Source organism: Labeo rohita, chromosome 4, assembly GCF_022985175.1.
Source record: "Labeo rohita strain BAU-BD-2019 chromosome 4, IGBB_LRoh.1.0, whole genome shotgun sequence".
NCBI classification, from domain to species: Eukaryota; Metazoa; Chordata; class Actinopteri; order Cypriniformes; family Cyprinidae; genus Labeo; species Labeo rohita.
Genome location: NC_066872.1, coordinates 45,686,993 through 45,705,711, shown reverse-complemented (window position 1 = coordinate 45,705,711; position 18,719 = coordinate 45,686,993). Strand labels below are relative to the sequence as shown.

The 18,719-nt window shown below is 37.3% G+C and overlaps 1 protein-coding gene across 2 annotated transcripts; it reads left to right on the top strand.

The window, feature by feature from the left end:
• The first annotated feature begins 852 nt into the window (after positions 1 to 852).
• dusp16 (dual specificity phosphatase 16) lies at positions 853 to 15,020 on the top strand. Of its 2 annotated transcripts, none has more exons than XM_051107888.1 (7): positions 853 to 1,236; positions 6,662 to 7,218; positions 8,359 to 8,494; positions 10,980 to 11,143; positions 11,223 to 11,382; positions 11,698 to 11,821; positions 12,763 to 15,020. In XM_051107888.1, exons 2-7 carry the CDS (start codon positions 6,994 to 6,996, stop codon positions 13,595 to 13,597), a joined length of 1,644 nt encoding a protein of 547 aa, XP_050963845.1. In that variant the 5' UTR covers positions 853 to 1,236; positions 6,662 to 6,993; the 3' UTR covers positions 13,598 to 15,020. The 2 variants fall into 2 exon arrangements, with proteins under 2 accessions (XP_050963845.1, XP_050963844.1); XM_051107887.1 differs by having other exon boundaries at positions 6,659 to 7,218.
• Positions 15,021 to 18,719: the final 3,699 nt, after the last annotated feature.

The window sequence follows — 18,719 nt, the reverse complement described above, 5'->3', positions numbered from 1 at the left end:
TGACGGTAAATTGTATAAGATTCATGGTTTTAATTAATTACAGATGTTTAATTACATTTTGATTAATAAAATTAAATTTAACCATTAAAAAGAAGACCAGAAAAATGAAAACACAAAACAGAATTTGAAAAAATAAAATAAAATGGAATTTGGGAAAAAAATAGGGCCCTATTTTTTGCATGCAACTATATATTTGTTACAGTTATAAATACATTTTCAAATGTATTATTTTATTTGTCTAACATATTTTTGTAATGTTATAATTTTGTTATAATACTTTGATATGTTTGCTATTTGCAGTGATTACTATTTACTATTGTTAATAGTGTGACAAGGTCTTTAACCCCAAGTTTAATGCCCCCAGACCCACCATGATCCAGGTTCAACCACTTGTGTCTAACAAAATCTTATGTGAGCATGATGTGAGCTCCCACCAACCACCATTAGCCCCTGATGTTTTGGCACCAGCCCCGGATGTTTTAAAATCCTAGAAACACCCCTGATCCAGATTACATGTAATCAGTTATTACCCAGCACTGCCTACCACTCACACAAAACCTTCTGTGTTTTTAGATGTTCAGAAAACCTAATTCTGTATGTTTTTTTTTTAAGCTTGTTTCCTCATGGGGACCAAAAAATGTCCCCACAAGGTCAAAATTGACTGTTATTGCTAACTTATAACGTAAGGAAGGGGGACACTGGCCCCAAAGAGGACATCAGGAATTTGTCTAATGTCTCTGTGGATCACCTAAAAGAGACTGTTAATGGTTTTTAGTTAAATTTGTAGTGTGACCCGTCCAGCAGTGATAAAGCGTATGTGAGTGTAATTAATGGAGTTCTGCTACTGATTGTGTAATGAGAGCCGGACCGCGACTGAAGCTCCGCCTCATAAAATCATTTACGCTGTTTTACACTCATTTACACGTTCGGAGTCGGTGTGAAGAGCGGTTTTCTGTCCTCATAACTGAATGTCAGCAGATCTGCGGTTTCATTCTCTGGTTTTCAGCGCTGTTCGCGGACTGTGTTTGAGGCCGGTGTGAGTTTCAATGACGCCATGATGTTATTTTTACCCGATGAGCTCACAAGCGCCGAACTCACTCAAACTTCACCAGCGGCGAACTGACCAACTTTAACTAGCCTAACTACCCATCCGCTCGTCTCTACTGGGGTCACCGCTCATCTGGTCATCTTTATCCGTGGATTTACTGTGAAATGAGACGGACTGAAACTTTCATGGTGAGTTTCGGACATGAGTTAAATGAGAAATAGTTCGCGGAGGGCCGCGGTGTGTGTGTGAGAGAGTGTGTGGAGACACGACGTTCTTGTTAGTTTCGTTTACTTGGTTAAACTTGGTTTAAAATGATTTTAAAGTTCTGGAAAGTTCCGTTCGCTGTAGTGTGGGCGCGCGTGTGTTCAGCGAAAGTTTTTTTAGAGTTTATGTTTCATCTTTACTTCGCTGTCATTAAATACGGCACATTATATGACACAGTAATGAGAGTGACATTCACAAAAACACTAAAAACACACTCGTGTCTTGTTGACATTTACTCAAATGTTCAGGTGTAACTTTACAGTAAAATACCGTGGTGATACCATGGTACTGTGATACTGAATGATTAGCACGTTTGTGTATCAACTACACTGTACTATAGTATTACCATAGTATGTTCTGTTGTCACATTACCATAATATCACTATCAGTCACTTTGGATAAAAAGTGTGCTAAATGAATACATATAAATCTGTCTAAATCAGGGTTGTTATTGCTACTGCTAAAACCATTAAATGATTTGTTTTTGTTACTTTAAATAAAATTAATGTTGACTGAAGTTTAATAAAACCTGTTTTATTTCACCTAGTTGCCAAGGCAACATTTCTCATTTCCCTAAAATAACTGAAACTAAAACTGAAATAAAAAAGACATTAATAAAAATGTAACTAAAATGAACATAAAATCAAAACGTGTAACATTAAATCAAAATACTAATAATAGTATATCAATAATGTTAAAAAATAACACTGCTTGAAGCCACATATGTCTTGGGGAAACAAAACATGGTAATACCATGGTACTATGTTATTGTCTGTTTTTAGTGTGGGAAGGTCACATGATCACATAATTTCAGGATATTTTTAAGGGAAGTTCAGCATGTTTATTCACCAGCGGCATCATAAAAAATTACCTGTGGAGGAACAGAAAGCACTTGTGGTGTTGTTGTGTGACTGTTTCTATGTTACAAATACAGACTCGGCGTAAACATGACACGCGCTATGAAGCGTCACTACCTGCGCTAAAACATATTTTCTTTACAAATTCATAGCTCAAAGAATTTTCCATTGATTTAAAGACAGTATCTCTTCACAGAATGGCTTTTCAGATGTTTGTTCACTACAAAACAAGAAGAGTATAAATAAAGCCAAAGATGGCTGTGGGATTGTGTTTATATCGTGTTTAAGTGAGTCTGAAGGTTTGGAGACGTGGCCCGTGTTCAGATGTCCATATGAAGGGTCAGTATGATGTTGTCCTGCGAGCGTCTGAGAAGGAAGTTGGTCTGCTAATCGCGACCTGGCGTCGCTCCAGGGGTGTGACGGCACTGAAGGAGAACTTCCTAAAATTAACCTCTCACACTCTTGCATCCATGTTTAAAGAGGATGTCATGATGTGCGGGTCCTTCACGACTGACAGCAGACAGACAGTGAGAGTAATGGTGCGTTTGGAGCTCGTTATCGTCTCCTCGTTAAACACAGACGCGCAGGAGGAGGCCTGTCATTAGGATGTGCCTCCGCTTCCCGGCGGTTTGTTGTGGTCGCGAATCTGGCGATGAGGAACTCGTATCTGTGATGTTCTGGAGGATTCGAGAATTTCCCCTCGTAAAGTTGAACGCGCTCACGTCACCGTTTCGTTTCCACAAATGTCTTACTTAAAGAAGAAGCCGATTAGATCAGGCTTCAGAAAGCCAACCTACTGATCTATTATTTAAGCTTCTTCTTCAGAGACTAAATTTGGACTGTATCTCCTCCTAGAGTTCTGAAGCTACAACCACCAAACTTGGGTCAGACCTTCAGACTGGTCTGACTTGGGTTGCTATATCTTTTCTAAGTGATCAGACTTACGATTTTTGTTAAACGGAAGATCAAAGCTACGAAAAATACCATAGACTTTCATTATGGGGGGGTCAAAAGTTTTGTACAGTAGGACTTACAGAGCGTTATATCACTGGCGAAGCTTAATGACTATCCTAGCGCAGCATGCTAATTCATGCTAGCAATGTGTTAATCATGTTAGCAATATGTTAAAACATGATGGCAGCATGCTAAACATGCTAGCGATGTGTTAAAGCACGCTATCAACATGCCAGCAAAATGTTAATTATGCTAGAAACATGTTAAACATGATAAAAGAATGTTAACGACATGCTAATGAAACAAGCTAGCAACATGTTAACAGTGCAGTACTCATGCTGGAAACATGTTAACATGCTAATCATGCTAGAAACAACCTAGGAACATGCTAACATCATGGTAATCATGCTAGAAACATGCTAACAACATGGTAGTCATGCTAGCAACATGTTCAAATGTGTTAAAACATCTTAGCAACATGCTAATCATGCTAGAAACAAGCTAGCAAAATATTAATCATGTTAACAACATTGTACTCATGTTAGAAACATCCTAACAACATGCTAATCATGATAAAAACATACTAACAACATGGTAAGCATGGTAGAAACAAGCTAACACCATTCTAATCATGATCAAAAAACATGTTAACAACATGGTAATCATGCTAGAAACATGCTAGCAACATGTTAAAGGGTGTTAAAGCAACATGCTGATCATGCTAGAAACAAGTTAGCAAAATGTTAATGATGTTAACAACACTGTACTCATGTTAGAAACATGGTAACAACATGCTAATCATGATAAAAGCATGGTAGCAACATGGTAATCATGCTAGAAACAACCTAGGAACATACTAACAACATGGCAATCATGCTAGAAATATGTTAGCAACATGCAAATCAAGCTAACAACACGGTACTCATGTTAGAAACATGCTAACATGCCGATCGTGATAAATCATGATAAAAAAACATGTTAATAGCACGTAAATCATGAACTATCCATTTTATTTCTCTCATGTGTTTGAATGAACAGCTGGAAGCAGTAAAGTATAGAGATATAAAAATATGGTTATGAAGTCCCTCATTATGCATACCCCCCCCAGCTGTTTTTGGTATATTGATTACACAATATATAGTATCTTAAATAATCCTATATTTGATTTTAGGACAGTAGTGCTTAACATCATTTTAAAGGTTTCAGTGTGACTTTGGACTGATGTTCACCACAGAGACTGTACATCTCAGTTTGCAAGTTTCATTTAAAGCGTCTCGGGCCTTTAAAGCGTCTGTGGTTTGATTTCAGCCTCGTTTGATCTGTTTGTGTTCTGATGGCCGGAGGACGGGTCAAAGTCCTCCGCGACTCTTATCTCTGCCAGGCAGGTTGAGCTATTAACCTTCGGTCAGAAAAACACACGGCAAACAATTTTAATTCATCTCAACCTACGCAAACAAGGTCAGAGAAAATTGAAACCGTGACACGACTCGAAGAAACCGTAATTCCAATCCGCTCGCCGACAATTTACGATTGGAGCTCAAGCTGAGGAAAACAATAAATGCTCATGAAGAAACGCTCAGTATCATCAGTGTCAAATGAATCCTGAACATTCTGCCATTAGCAGATCCAGAAATAAACGTTGTGAGAACCATCTCCATGACGTCTGTAATCAGATCTGTGTTTTATATGTGGAAATGCTCGTCCCACCAGTTTCATGTTATTAGAGGGAAACACAAGATGCAGAAACTCTGGTTTTGTTCAATATTTGATGGGGGATGGAAACGCTTTTCTCCTGGAGGCCCGAACAGACCCTGTTCACCATGACGTCACACGATCTCATGTTGCCGCCTCCGCACACGCGTGTGAAGCTGATCTTCTCACGTCAGCGTGGCTTCGGTCTCGCTCACATCTGGACTTTGCTTTCACTCTTTCAGCTTCTGTGACAGTTTAAAACAGCGATCCTGAGGTCTCTGTTTACATTCTGAATTCATGCAGCCTTTATAAAGTCTTGTTAGTAGTTCATACATGTTAATATGAATAGATGTGAGAATACATGCCATACATGGAGATGCTCTGGACAACAATCAGACGGATGGAAAGACTGATGGTATTTCCAGATGAGCGCTGATCTCGGGATCAGAGCTTTGGTTTGGTCCAGACACGTGTAACATAAAATTGTTCAGCTGGGGAAAGTAATTTTTAAAAGTAATGCATTACAATATGTCGTTACTCCATAAAAAAGTAACTTTTTTTATGGAACGTAATGCGTTATGTTACTTTTTTGTTGCTTTTGTGTTACCTGGGCAGGGCTTGTTGGTTTGCTTATTTTTAGTAACAAAAAACAATGAAAAAAATAACCCTTTGTTACTTAAAAATAACTAATTTTCATTTAAATTTTAAAAGTAATGTTACTGTACTAGTTACCTAAAAAAGTAATCTGATTACCTAACTCACATTAGGTACAACACTGGTGGTGACTATAACAATAACGGCACAGAGGAAAGACATCGTTGGAATCACTTTGAGAGCAATTGTTTTTTCCAGCTGATGAGCGATAACATTGACAGCCAATCAGAATTCATTCATTCATGACGTAATCAGTGGTTGATGGTACGACTGCTGTCGTTCTGGATCGCTGTACTGTATGTTTTATTGTCTGTCATGTGCGGCTGCTGTTGTTGGGATTTTCTCGTCATACAGGACTGACTGGAGTCACACAGGGGAATTTCACCGGTTTCTGTGTAGTTCTGTATACATTTAAGAGAACATGACATAATTAAAGCAGACCTTTTGTGTTTTTAACACTCATACACCAACAAACATACGTGAACTCAAAGCTGCTGTCACCAAAATACACACTATGAAATGGTACATTCTGTTTGAATGAGCCATTTTCAATGTTGACATTACTGTAATGCACAAACATTATTATGCATATTACTCTTGAAGTTAAATGTCAAACTTAGACCTAAAACAGCACGTGTTATAGATGCATTGTGACGTGAGCAGTGTTACGGGTAATGCATTACAAGTAACATACGTTAAGTAATCAGATTACTTTTTTAAGTAATTAGTAAAGTAATGCATTACTTTTAAATTTAAATTTAAAACAAAATATCTGAGCTACATTTTCAAATATGTAATGCAAGTTATTTTGTTTTCCCATTTATTCACTGACAGCTCTCCTGTCCTCGTGTTAAAAGAAATTTGGATTAAATGCAGACACGCTTCCTTTAGCCTTAGTTAGGCTTATTAATTTCACTTTTGGTGTGAAAGGGCTTTTACAGTTCCCAAAAATTTAACTTTTTTTTTTATTATTAAAAAACAAATAAACAATCCCAGCCAAGGTGACATAAATAAATAGAAAAGTAACATAATGCATTACATTTCATAAAAAGTAACTAAGTAAAGCAGTTAGTTACTTTTTTTAATAAAGGAATGTAATGCATGACTGAATGCAGTGAAGATTGTAATGCATTGCTTTTTAAAAAAAGTAACTTTTCCCAACATTGTACGGGTTGTTTTTGTGTCTCAGCAGGAGATCTTCATGATGCAGCTCAGCAGTAAGGAGGTGGATGAGGTCACGCTGCTGTCGCCTGTCTGTGGAGCCCCTGTGATGGTGTGAAAAAAAAAAAAAACTCCCATCAGCCACTGCACGCCAAACACACACAGACAGGCTGCGTGTAAGTGTGTTTTTCCTCTGGAGTTTCCTCTGGCTTTTTCTCATACGTTTTCGTGCCGCTTGCCGAACGCCACCAGAATGACATCATCAGCTGCTACAATGGGGCCGTTGATCTCCTGAGGGCCCGCCGGCAGCGTCACCGAGACAGAGAGACTGTTAGCGCAGAGACGGACTGAGGAATTGTGGGAATGTGTGAGCACACGGCGCGGCCCATCGGGGCCGAGGGTCTGGTGGCTCTGCTGGAGGGCGGCCTGGACCGCGTGCTGCTGATCGACAGCCGTCCCTTCGTGGAGTATAACACGTGTCACATCCTGGAGGCCGTGAATGTCAACTGCTCCAAACTGATGAAGAGGAGATTACAGCAGGACAAGATCCAGATCAGTGAACTCCTGCAGCACTCGGCCAAGAGGAAGGTGCGTGAAACTAAAGGGGTAGTGCAGACGAGTTAATAAAGCGGGCTTTTATGCCTCATGTAGTCTGATATAGTGAGAATATGAAGAAAACAACAGCTTCATTTTATTCAGAGACGTGCAAACATGCAGTTTGGTGCAGATGGTGATATATATGTGACGAAATTCTGATTCTTGTAAATCGATGTGATCTTTATAACAGTTATAGCTGACATATAGAGTTAAAGTGTGCAGAAGACCTGAGTGCGTGTCCATAATGAACAAATGAAACAAACAAGCCATCGTCTCTCTCGAGGGCCATTGAGACGCCTTAGCAACAGGTTGCCAAGTGACCTCATCCCATAGTAATCCGTGCGAGCACTCGGTCTCCGTCAGCACGTATCGCTCTTTATATCTGACAGCGTTCAGACCGAGCATCTGCTCTTCAAGCGTCCTGTTTTTATCAGAGGACGTGAGTGGTGTTATGTGGGTCGCCGCTGTAAATGGGCCAGAAGCCATCTGAGATTTGCAGGACCAGCTTCACTTTCAAACATTAGCAAAAGTACAAGGAGTAGTGCATCACAAGTAATGCGAGTTATGTAATCAGATTACTTTTTCAAGTAACTAGTAAAGTAATTCAAATATTTAGTTACCTTTTCAAATAAGCAACGCAAGTTACTTTGTTTTTGCGTTCATTCACTGACAGATCTTCTGTCCTTAGTTAAGAGAAATTAGGAGTGAGTTAAAGAGACACTTAATTTCCACTTTTAGTGTGAAAGGGCTTTTACAGCTTTAAAAAATAACTTTTGTTTTTGTTGTTATTTAAAATAAATAAGCAAGCCCAGCTTGGGTGACAAAAAGTAACACAAAAGTAACACAATACATTATGTTCTATAAAAAGTAACAAAGTAACACACTTGGTTACTTTTTTAAAGGGGTAATGCAACGTTGTAATGCATTACTATTAAAAGCAACTTTCCCCAAACACTAAAGCTGCGAACTAAAGTAGAAAACTACTGACACAGCTGGACAAACATGAGTATAAATATAGAGCTATCAGATAAATGTCAGAACAGTGACACGACTGCAGTATGATAATACAGCTAGAAAACAGGGAATAAGGAGCACTCAGTATTTCATTATGTGTGTGTGTGTACGTTTCAGCTGGAGCTCCAGGGTCAAGAGGTCGTGGTGTATGACCAGAGCTCATCTGACCCCGCCTCCCTCTCATCAGAGGCCTTCCTCGGCGTCCTATTGGCCAAGCTGGAGAAGAGTTTCCCTTCAGTCCACCTGCTCTCAGGTACACATCAAAAACCTACACGCTGATCACACGCGTGTTGTTGAGGAGTGTGCTGATGCACTACTGACTGATCAGACATGCATGTTTGTTAAAACCTTACAGATACACACACACAACGCACATTCACACACAAACACACACACAACAGTGTTTTTTGTTCTGGTCATACACTACCAGTCAAAAGTTTTTGAACAGTAAGACTTTTAATCTTTTTATAGAATTCTCCTTTACTCACCAAGCCTGCATTTTTTTTATTGATCACAAATACAGCAAAAGCAGTAATATTGCGAAATATTTTTACAATTTAAAATAACTGCTTACTATTTGAATACATTTTAAAATGTAATTTATTAGCATCATTACTTCAGTGTTTAGTGTCACATGAGCCTTTAGAAATCACTCTAATATGCTGATTTGTTGTTCGAGAATTTTTTTTATTATTATTATTATTATTATTATTATTATTATTACAATATTGAAAACGGTTGAGTACATTTTTTTTTCAGCATACTTTAATGAATAGAAAGATCCAAAGATCAGCATTTATCAGAAATAAAAAGGTGATGATAGAAATGAATACTTTCATTTAGCAAGGATGCTTTAAATTGATCAAAAGTGATGAAGACATTTATAATACTACAAAAGATTTCTGATCTTCTGAACTTTCTATTCATCAAAGAAACTTGAAAAAATTAAACTCAGCTGTTTTCAACATAAAAATAATAATAAATGTTTTTTTGAGCAGCAAATTGGAATATTAGAATGATTTGAAGGATCATGTGACTGCAGTAATGCTAAAAATACAGCTTTGAAATCACATGAATAAATTACATTTTAAAATATATTAAAATAAAAAAAGATATTTTAAATTGTATAAATATTTCTACATTTTACTATTTTTGCTGTACTTGGTGAGCAGAAGAGAATTCTTTAAAAATCAATCAAAATCTGACTGTCCAAAAACTTTTGACTGGTAGTGTATATAATTTTGACTCCAGTGTTTGAGGTACAAACATTCTCTAGAGCTCTAGTATGACGTCAACATTACATAACTGTGTGCGTGTGTGTGTGTGTGTGTGTGTGTGAGAGAGACACTCGCCGCTGACATCACACAGGAAGTGAATCCAGAGATGGAGAGGAACTGAAGCTCACTGGACTTTTGTTTGGTGTGCTTGTTCCTCTTCTGTATGTTACCGTAATGTTTCTCTGGGTTTTCCTTGCATTGATCTGGTCAGGTTAGCTGTCAGGGAATGATGTCATCGGTGAGACGCTGATAATCAGCTCAGCGTTGTGTAACACTAGAACATGGTTAGCGATCAATCGACACGTCGAGAGATGAGACTGACTCATGATCAGATACCCGTATCATATGTGACCATAAACAGGTCAAAGACACACGGCAGTGACGTCACTCATCAGTGTGTAGTTCATCTAGTGAGGTGAACATCTGATTGCTTCTTAATTCAGTAACTCAACTTGATTAACATGACCTCTGTTGAAAGATGAATTGAGAGACACTTCATTGAGAGATGAATGAGAGGTTATTAATGTTTATTCATTTTCATAATATTTTTTCAATGTCTTTAGAGTTTTTATTAATATTTAGAATTTGTTTTATTCTTATATTTCCAGTATTGTATTTTAATCTTTGTGAATTATGAATCATGTTTTTCTCTTTAATGTTTTGTTATTTTATTGTTATTTCAGTTTTAGTTAGGGATTCTTTTAGTTCCTATTTAGATTTTATTTAATTCCAGTTAATAATTTCAGTGCTTTCGTACTTCAGCTTTTTAAATATAACTATTTAGGTTTCCAATAATTGTGTTTTTCAGTTTTATTTTATTTTATTTATTTTACAGTTAGTAGTTTTAGTGCTATTTTTTTTAATATGAATATTTAATTTAATTTAATTTCTTTTTTTTCTTTTTTCTTTTTTTTCATTTTTAGTATTTATTTAATACCAGTCAATAGTTTTAGTGCTTGAACTACTTTTAAAAATATATTACTATTTAGGTTTCCATTTCATGTTGTTTTCAGTCTTAGTCTAATTCAGAATTATTTTTTATTTTATTTTTTTAGTTTTATTTATTTATTTATTTATTTTTTAGTTAGTAATTTTAGTGCTTCAGCTTTTTAAAATATGATTATTTAGGTTTAATTTAATTTATTTGGTTTTAGTTTGTTTTAGTTTACTTTCCATTTTTTTCTTTTAGTTGTAGTCTGTTTTATTTCAGTTTTATTTTTATTTTATTTTTATTTAATTATTTTTATTTTATTTTATTCTGTTTAAGAGTTAGTAATTTTAGTGTTTCAGCTTTTTAAAATATGATTATTTAAGTTTAGAAAACTTGAAATCTCAAAGACAAGATTTGCTCGACATTTGAATCTTTTGTACCTTTTGAGGGCGTCTCTTATTAAGCAGGTTTTTTATCAGTTTCCATTCACCCTCATTAAACACCAGTCTGTGTTCTGCCCTGGTCCGCAGGTGGTTTTGTGGCGTTCTCCCACCTGTTCCCGGGTCTGTGTGAAGGGAAGTCCACGCTGGTGCCGTCCTGCATCTCTCAACCCTGTCTCCCCGTCAGCAGCAGTGGGCCAACGCGGATTCTGCCGCACTTGTACCTGGGCTGCCAAAGAGACGTGCTCAACAAGGTGACGATCGCTACAGACATGTTACAAGTAGGTCTGACACACGTCATGCGAACACGTGCTGATGTTTGTGTTCCCGCAGGAGCTCATGCAGCAGAACGACATCGCTTACGTGCTGAACGCCAGCAACACCTGCCCCAAACCAGACTTCATCCCCGACTCGCATTTCCTGCGCGTGCCGGTCAACGACAGCTTCTGCGAGAAGATCCTGCCCTGGCTGGACCGATCCGTGGAGTTCATAGGTTAGACACCATCATATGTGTATGCATCTTTGGGGTTTTTACTCTAGCTTTTATTTTTATTTTCAGTTTTCGTTTTAATTTTAGTTTCATTTTCATGTGCTACTTTTTATTCTTTTATTTTTATATATAACTGTTTAGGTTTCATTTATTTTTATTTCAATTTTCAGTCGGTTTAAATTTCTATTTTCCTTCCAGCAATTTTAGTGGTTTAGCATTTATAAACATTTAATTTCTTCCATGTAGATATAATAATGAATGTCATGTTGAGAGTGGGAGGTCCGCTCACAGGAAGTGTTTTTGTGTGTTTCCTGTCAGAGAAAGCCAAGGCCAGTAACGCCAGAGTCTTGGTTCACTGTCTGGCGGGAATTTCTCGCTCGGCCACCATCGCCATCGCCTACATCATGAAGAGGATGGACATGTCGTTAGATGAAGCGTACAGGTACAACAGATCAGACCTCGTTCTTTAAGCCTTTATTAAGCTCATAGTATGAATCTCATAGTACTCGTTGAGCTGAATTTCATTTTTTTTAGTTAAAGTTTAAATCATCCTTATATCAAAAGAAATACAGAAATGACTGGTACTTTCAGCTTAATAAAAAATTTTGTTTTTTCGTCTGGAGTGGCTAAACTTTCCATCACTGAATAAAACATAAAACAAGGTGATTGTGACATTTTTATCCTGCAATTCTGATTTTTGTCTTATTTATATTTTTTAATTCTGTCTTTTTTCTCGCAACTCTGGTATTTTTTTTTTCTTGCATTTTTCTCATAATTGAGAGTTTATATCTTGCAATTATGGCTTTTTTTTCTCACAATTCTGATATTTTTTTTTCTTGCAATTCTGAAAAATTTCTTAATTGCGTGTTTATATTTTGCAATTCTGATCACTTCAGAATTTCAAGAAAAAAAATTCATTTTTTTTCTCTCAATTCTGATTCTGAAAATTTTCTCACAATTGTCATTTTTTTCTCAATTGTGAGTTTATGTTGTGCAATTCTGACTTTTTTTGTGAGATATAAATTGTGAGATATAAAGTTAAAAGTGTAAGTTATGCTGTCCAATTCTGAGGGAAAAAAGAGACTATTTTCTTGTCTTTTCTTACTATTTTCTATTTTCTTATGATTTTTCTTGCATTTGCAAAGTTTATATTTCACAATTTTCTGAAAAAAAAAAAAACAAAACCTCAGAAGTTCGAGATGTAAACTTACAATTATGAGAAAGTAAGAATTTTGAGATAATTTAATTGTGCAAATAATTTATGAACAGTATCAAAGAAAAAAATCACTGCAGTTTGATTCTCCATTTTAATTATACATGAGAATGTGAAATGCAAAAAAAAAAGCCTGGACCTGTTTCACAAACGTCCGTGTCCATTCACAGGTTTGTGAAGGAGAAACGGCCGACCATCTCGCCCAACTTCAACTTCCTGGGTCAGCTGCTGGACTTCGAGAAAAAACTGAAGAGCACAAGCGACGCGCCGCTCAAACCCCGACCACCGTCGGACGAGCAGAAGCCGGAGCCGCTGACGATGCCCTGCGTTCTGGCCGGCGTCCCTGAGGAGCATCTGCTGGCCCGGGCGCTCTGCGGCCTTCAGCTCGGCAAGGAACCGGAAGACAACGTCCGGCCCAAGCGCTCCTTCTCCCTGGACATCAAGTCATACGGCGAGTCCGGTGCGCCTCTGCGAGCGTTTCCCGTCAGCACTGACGGCAAGCCCTGCCAGTTCTCGCCGGTGCAGGAGGTTTCGGAGCAAAGTCCAGCTGAAGATCACGCCAATAAGACGCTCCAGCGCAGCGGCAGCGTGGACGGAGCTCCGGCGGGCGTCCCGTCGCGCTCGCAGCACCCGTCTAAAGCGGCGGCGGGCACGCTGAAGGGCTGGCACTCGGACATCGTCCTAGGACCCGTGGCCGGAGGCTGGTTCCTCTCCTCAGAGTCGGCGCGCTTCTACTCCACCTCGGCCATCTTCAGCGGCGGCGGTGGAGCTCAGTACGGCTGCTCTCAGGGTCTGGAGGCGGTGAGGAGACGCGGGCGGCAGCGCAGCGGGGACGGAGGAGACTCGCGCAGGAGCTGGCATGAAGAGAGCAGCTTCGAGAAGCAGCTGAAGCGCAGGAGCTGCCAGATGGACGGCATGACGGACAGCCGATCCAGAGAGGAGATTGGCAAGAGGAGCAGCCAGTCCAGCTTCTCCGGCAGCATGGAAATCATCGAGGTCTCCTGAGGACTCCACACACAGTCTTTTTGTTTCTTTGCTTTGTTCTCATTCAGATTTGAACTCGATTCGGTGCTGCTCGGACACACAAATGAAGGTGGAGAGACTCTCTGCACGCTAGACATCCTGTACCTCACAATAGAAATTAAGGCAAGACACTACAGATAAACCGGGCAAACCTTGATATGCACTGATTACATTAAGAATTACAAACCATTTTGTCCTGAAATGTTGTTTAAATACACAGATGAGGCATTACGTAATTAAATAGGCATATAATTAATTTTCTAATTAAATATGCATTAATTTGCATACATTTCCAGCATAAATCCAAGTTTGTAATTCTTGTTTTTGTTCCAGAGGGGATTTTGGATTTCTGTATTCATTTGAAAATACTGTGAACAGACAGAAAACAAATACATTTTCACCATGTTTTTAGTGTGAAAAAAAAAAAGAAAGAAAAAAAAACCCTCAGTAAAAGCTTTTAGAATTTTGAAAGATGCATGGAAGAGAAAAACTCTTTATAGATTGGAATTGAAAGCAACAGACGCAAAAAGATAAAGTGCAATAAAAATAAACCCAATGTGTATTTTGGATGTTTTCAGTCCACTAGTCTGAAAAAAGCAGCAAATCAAATCTGACTGGTGCATGAAAACACACTGGTTTGCATGTAGTGTCTTGCCTCAAGAGTGTCTTTTGTTGTATTTCTGACATGCATGTGTTGAATTATGATCTCAGGAAGCTGCGAATCTGTTGGAGATCTAGAATCAAGCCCACACACACACGTATCTGTGATTCTCTCCATTGTCAGGCTCAAATGTGTGATGATGCTCGTTTCTATCAGGGTTGAACAGACTGAGACGTGACACTTCTGTGTTTCTCAGCAGCATCATTCACACAGTCACAGGATTCGATTCGATTCGCTGGTGCTGCATCCAAACCCCCCCAAACCTCCAGCAGCTTCTTCACTCGAGACGTCAGACCCGATGAGACACAGATGAGAAACACTTCATCAGAGCACCTTACAGCAAGAAACCCTTCAGTGCGTCTGCGTTTCTCTCTTCTGCATTGGTGCTTTAGTGCGGAACAAAGGATCCAGAACAGTTTTGAACAGTACTCGTACTGATCTGTGATTCTGTGCAGGTTTACCTTCTCGCCAGAGGTCATGAACTTGTTCCTCAGATCACCAGCATTGAATGGTCTGTTCCAGGATCAGCTGTCGATCACCGTAAAGACTCATTCAGACCGTCCTCATCGCGCTGAAACTTTCTTCCTCTGATCTGCGTTTGATGACCTTGAACAGAAGGACAGAATCAGAGTTTCCTAAAGCTGTGAAAATTGAGCTGAAGACAGAACGAATCGGAAGCGGCGACTGAATCACGAGTCTCTGAATCGCATTCGATATGCTTTTACGCAGACCTCAAATCTACAGTGATCAATGTTTTATATTTTTACAATAAAGTCAAATGACTGATTGATATAATCATTCATAAGACAGATCAGCCATTATTTTTGTGATTCGTGTCTCAGATGGTACCGCTGTGAGATGAGCGAGAGCGTTTCTGGAGATATTAATCAGTAGCTGTTTCTTGATTGTTGAAATAAAACACAAGTGGTACTTGAACATCTTCAACTGTCTCCATTAAAACATTAGATGCTTCGAGCTGATCTTCATCTGGATCAGTCTATGAATCGGGTTCATGACATGAGCTTTTGTAGGTGGCTCTGTGACAGGAGTGTGTCACTGTGCAATACATTATAACATACACTTAATAATATAGAAAGTACCATTTAACAAATACCAGTTTGCAATATCAAGCAACATAACAGACTGTTTTTGTGAAGCTAAAAAAAGTGGAACCAAATAACAATGCTGTTGCAGCTTTGACTGGACCTCAGATGATCACGTGATCATTTTTTCTGCAAGAAATGTATATGTTTATATATATATTTAAGATTTATTTTTTGGCCTTTTTGCCTTTATTATTATAGGACAGAAAGCAAAGTGGGAGAGAGAGAAGGGGCGGGATTTGAACTCGGGACGCCGTAGGCTATCGGCATCGACCAAGAAATGCATATTTAACAATAATTGATAAATCTTTAAAGACACCTTTTGTTAGCTCTAAGGTTGTTAATCGTTTCTATACACATTTTTCGAATCCATCAGTTCGCATTAATAAACTTTTTTTAAAAGTAATTGTTCAATAGCGGAATTCGTGATGAAAAACTACATTTCCCAAGATGCTGCACAGAAAAACCAACCAATCATCGAGCAAAGCACTCCAAAAGAGATCTTTAGCTCCGCCCGATTTAATATTTATAGCTCCGCCCACTTCAAATGAAGCACCGCGAATGATGTAATGAAGTCGGTCTCCCTACGCTCTCAAAAAAAGCAATATGCATATTTTGCAATAACCAACAACTTTAAATGGATCTTTCCCTCATTAAAATTCGTGTTGTTTTCTCTTTTTTTTCTTTTTTTATGATTCTCCTATTAGCTGGTTTATTTGGTTTATAATGCTTTAACGGAAACTTTGTAAAATCCCAAAGGGAAGAATGAATGTACACAATACAACATGAATATGGTTGCTTAGTAATGAACGATGTCGCAAGTTCATTCATTACAACAGCGGGTGTTTGTCGCCCTCTAGTGCTGCAGATGCGCTACAGCATCATCAACAACAAACGCCACATTAAGAGTTTAGAGCCAGCTCTGAATTTATCAGTATAAATTTACTAGATTTACACACCCTAACGTATTTTATAGCTTCACAAATGAATAATTAAAATAATAAACGCTTCTGCTATAGATGCGTTTAATGTTTGAGTCCACCAGGCGGCAGTAATGCGCAAAACAGCTCTTCTGGCGCGATTCGCTTTCTCTAAAGAATCATGGATAATGTAGTTTTTATCCAGTTGTTATCCAGAAGCACTTATGAAATGGAAACAGTGATAAAATATGGTCAGCGCGTTTTTATTGTCAAATAAGGTAAAGGAAATTAATTTTAAAATATTGCATAGATTATATGCCTGTAATGCTTTAAGTTTAAAGAAAATATCGGACAACAATATTCTGTTTGTAATACTGAATCTGAAACTCTCACACATTTATTCTGTAATAATAATTATTCTAAAGACTTTTGGAAGCAGGTGTCGATAAAAAGCAATATCTGAATATTTTGCAATAAACTTACAATGTTTTTTTTTTTTTTTTTTTTTACTGTAGATACAACTAACTTTAAATGGATATTTCCCTCATTAAAATTCATATTCTTGTACCTTTGTCTTTTTGTTTGATTTTTCAAATGCTTTTTTGCAATTATAGTAATATTGTGATTTTCCTAGTAGCTGGTTGATTTGGTTCATGGCTTATAACGCCTTAAAAATTCAAAATTCCAAATCCCAATAGGAAGTATGAATGTGAAAAATACTTAAACGGCAATCTAACGAACAATATCGCACGTTCATACATTACAACAGCTAGTGTTTGTCGCCCTCTAGTGCTGCAGATGCGCTACAGCATCATCATCAACAACAACATGCGCGCATACGCCACATTTATTAGTTCAGAGCTTTATTCGTTTAGCCAGATGTGTATTTATAAGTATAAATTTACTATCCTTACACACCCAAACGTATTGTATAGCTTTATAACTGAATAATTAAAAGAATAAACGCCGGTCCTACAGATGCGTTTAATTCTTGTGTCCACCAGGCGGCAGTAATGCGCAAAACTGCTCTTCTGGCGCGATTTGTTTTCGCCGAAGAATCATGGGTAATGTAGTTTTTCAAACAGGAATATCGCTGTTAATCCTTTGGATAAAGTGTAAAAAATCTTACATTAGAAAGTGTTGCCCGTGATATCATGTGTTATCCAGACGCACTTATGAAATGGAACCAGTGGTAAAATATGGTCAGCAAGTTTTTATTTCCAAATAAGGAAATTCATTTTAAAATATTGCATAGATATTATCCCTGTGATGCTTTTTATCACAATATTGGTTTTTTGTAATTCTGAATCTGAAACTCTCACACATTCATTCTGTAATCATAATTATTCTAAAGACTTATGGAAGCAGCTGTATAATTAAAACAGACGAATCTCCTCTTTTTCGACTGTAGTACTGGCTCCAGTGTAATTCATAACACATTAAAGGTAATAATTGCTCTTAGGAAATGTCATATATTAAGCTAAAGTAATGTCTATTACGCCCTATTTTACGTTTTTCTGAAATATCTTAAAATATTTTACGAATCATTCAATTAAACTGCTACAAATAAGAAACGTATAACAACATCTTTTACATAAAAACAAGTTTTTTTTATTTATTTATTTATTTATTTTTTTAATTTGCTTCAAGGTAACATACAAAAAACCAAGTAAACAACAGTGAGAAAAATCTTAATAAAATTCCAAGAAGTCCAAATAGCAGCATAACATAAATAAACACAATAATCAAATTGAAAAATGAAATTGAAGAGAAAAATAAATACAAAAATAAGTAAATATAAAAATAAAACACAATACAAAGGGCTTAATCACCAAAAAAAAAACAAACAAAAAAATATTAAAGAATCTGCATTTATGAATATAATAATTTGCCAAAATCACAATATTATTCACCAAAAATTCGACATCACAATTTACATTTTACAATTTTAAAATCAAAGTCAGGTATCACATATTTCAGACTTAACCAAGTAGAGATGACATCCCAGAGTTTCTTAGAGAATTTACATAAATAAAATAAATGTTCCAATGACTCTATGTCTGCTTCACAAAAAGTGCATTCATGACAATCCATATTAAATCTATGTCTAAGAAACTCATTACAGGGATAAATATCATTAATAATTTTAAATTGAACTTCTTTTACCTTCTGAAAAAGTGGAAAAGAGAGAAATCTTGTTCTAATTTGAACTACTTTGTCTTCTGGAAAATCAAAAACAAGAGTTCTCTTCTTTACTTTAGAAGGGAAAGTTTGTGTATTTACTAGTGTTCTTAAAACCTTATTTTTACAGCTCTGGTCTGTAAAATTTACACCTGAGATAATCAGATTACCTAATCTTGGTATGACAGGAAAATAACACAATGCACCTTTAATTAACTGCATCAAACCAACAGGGACAG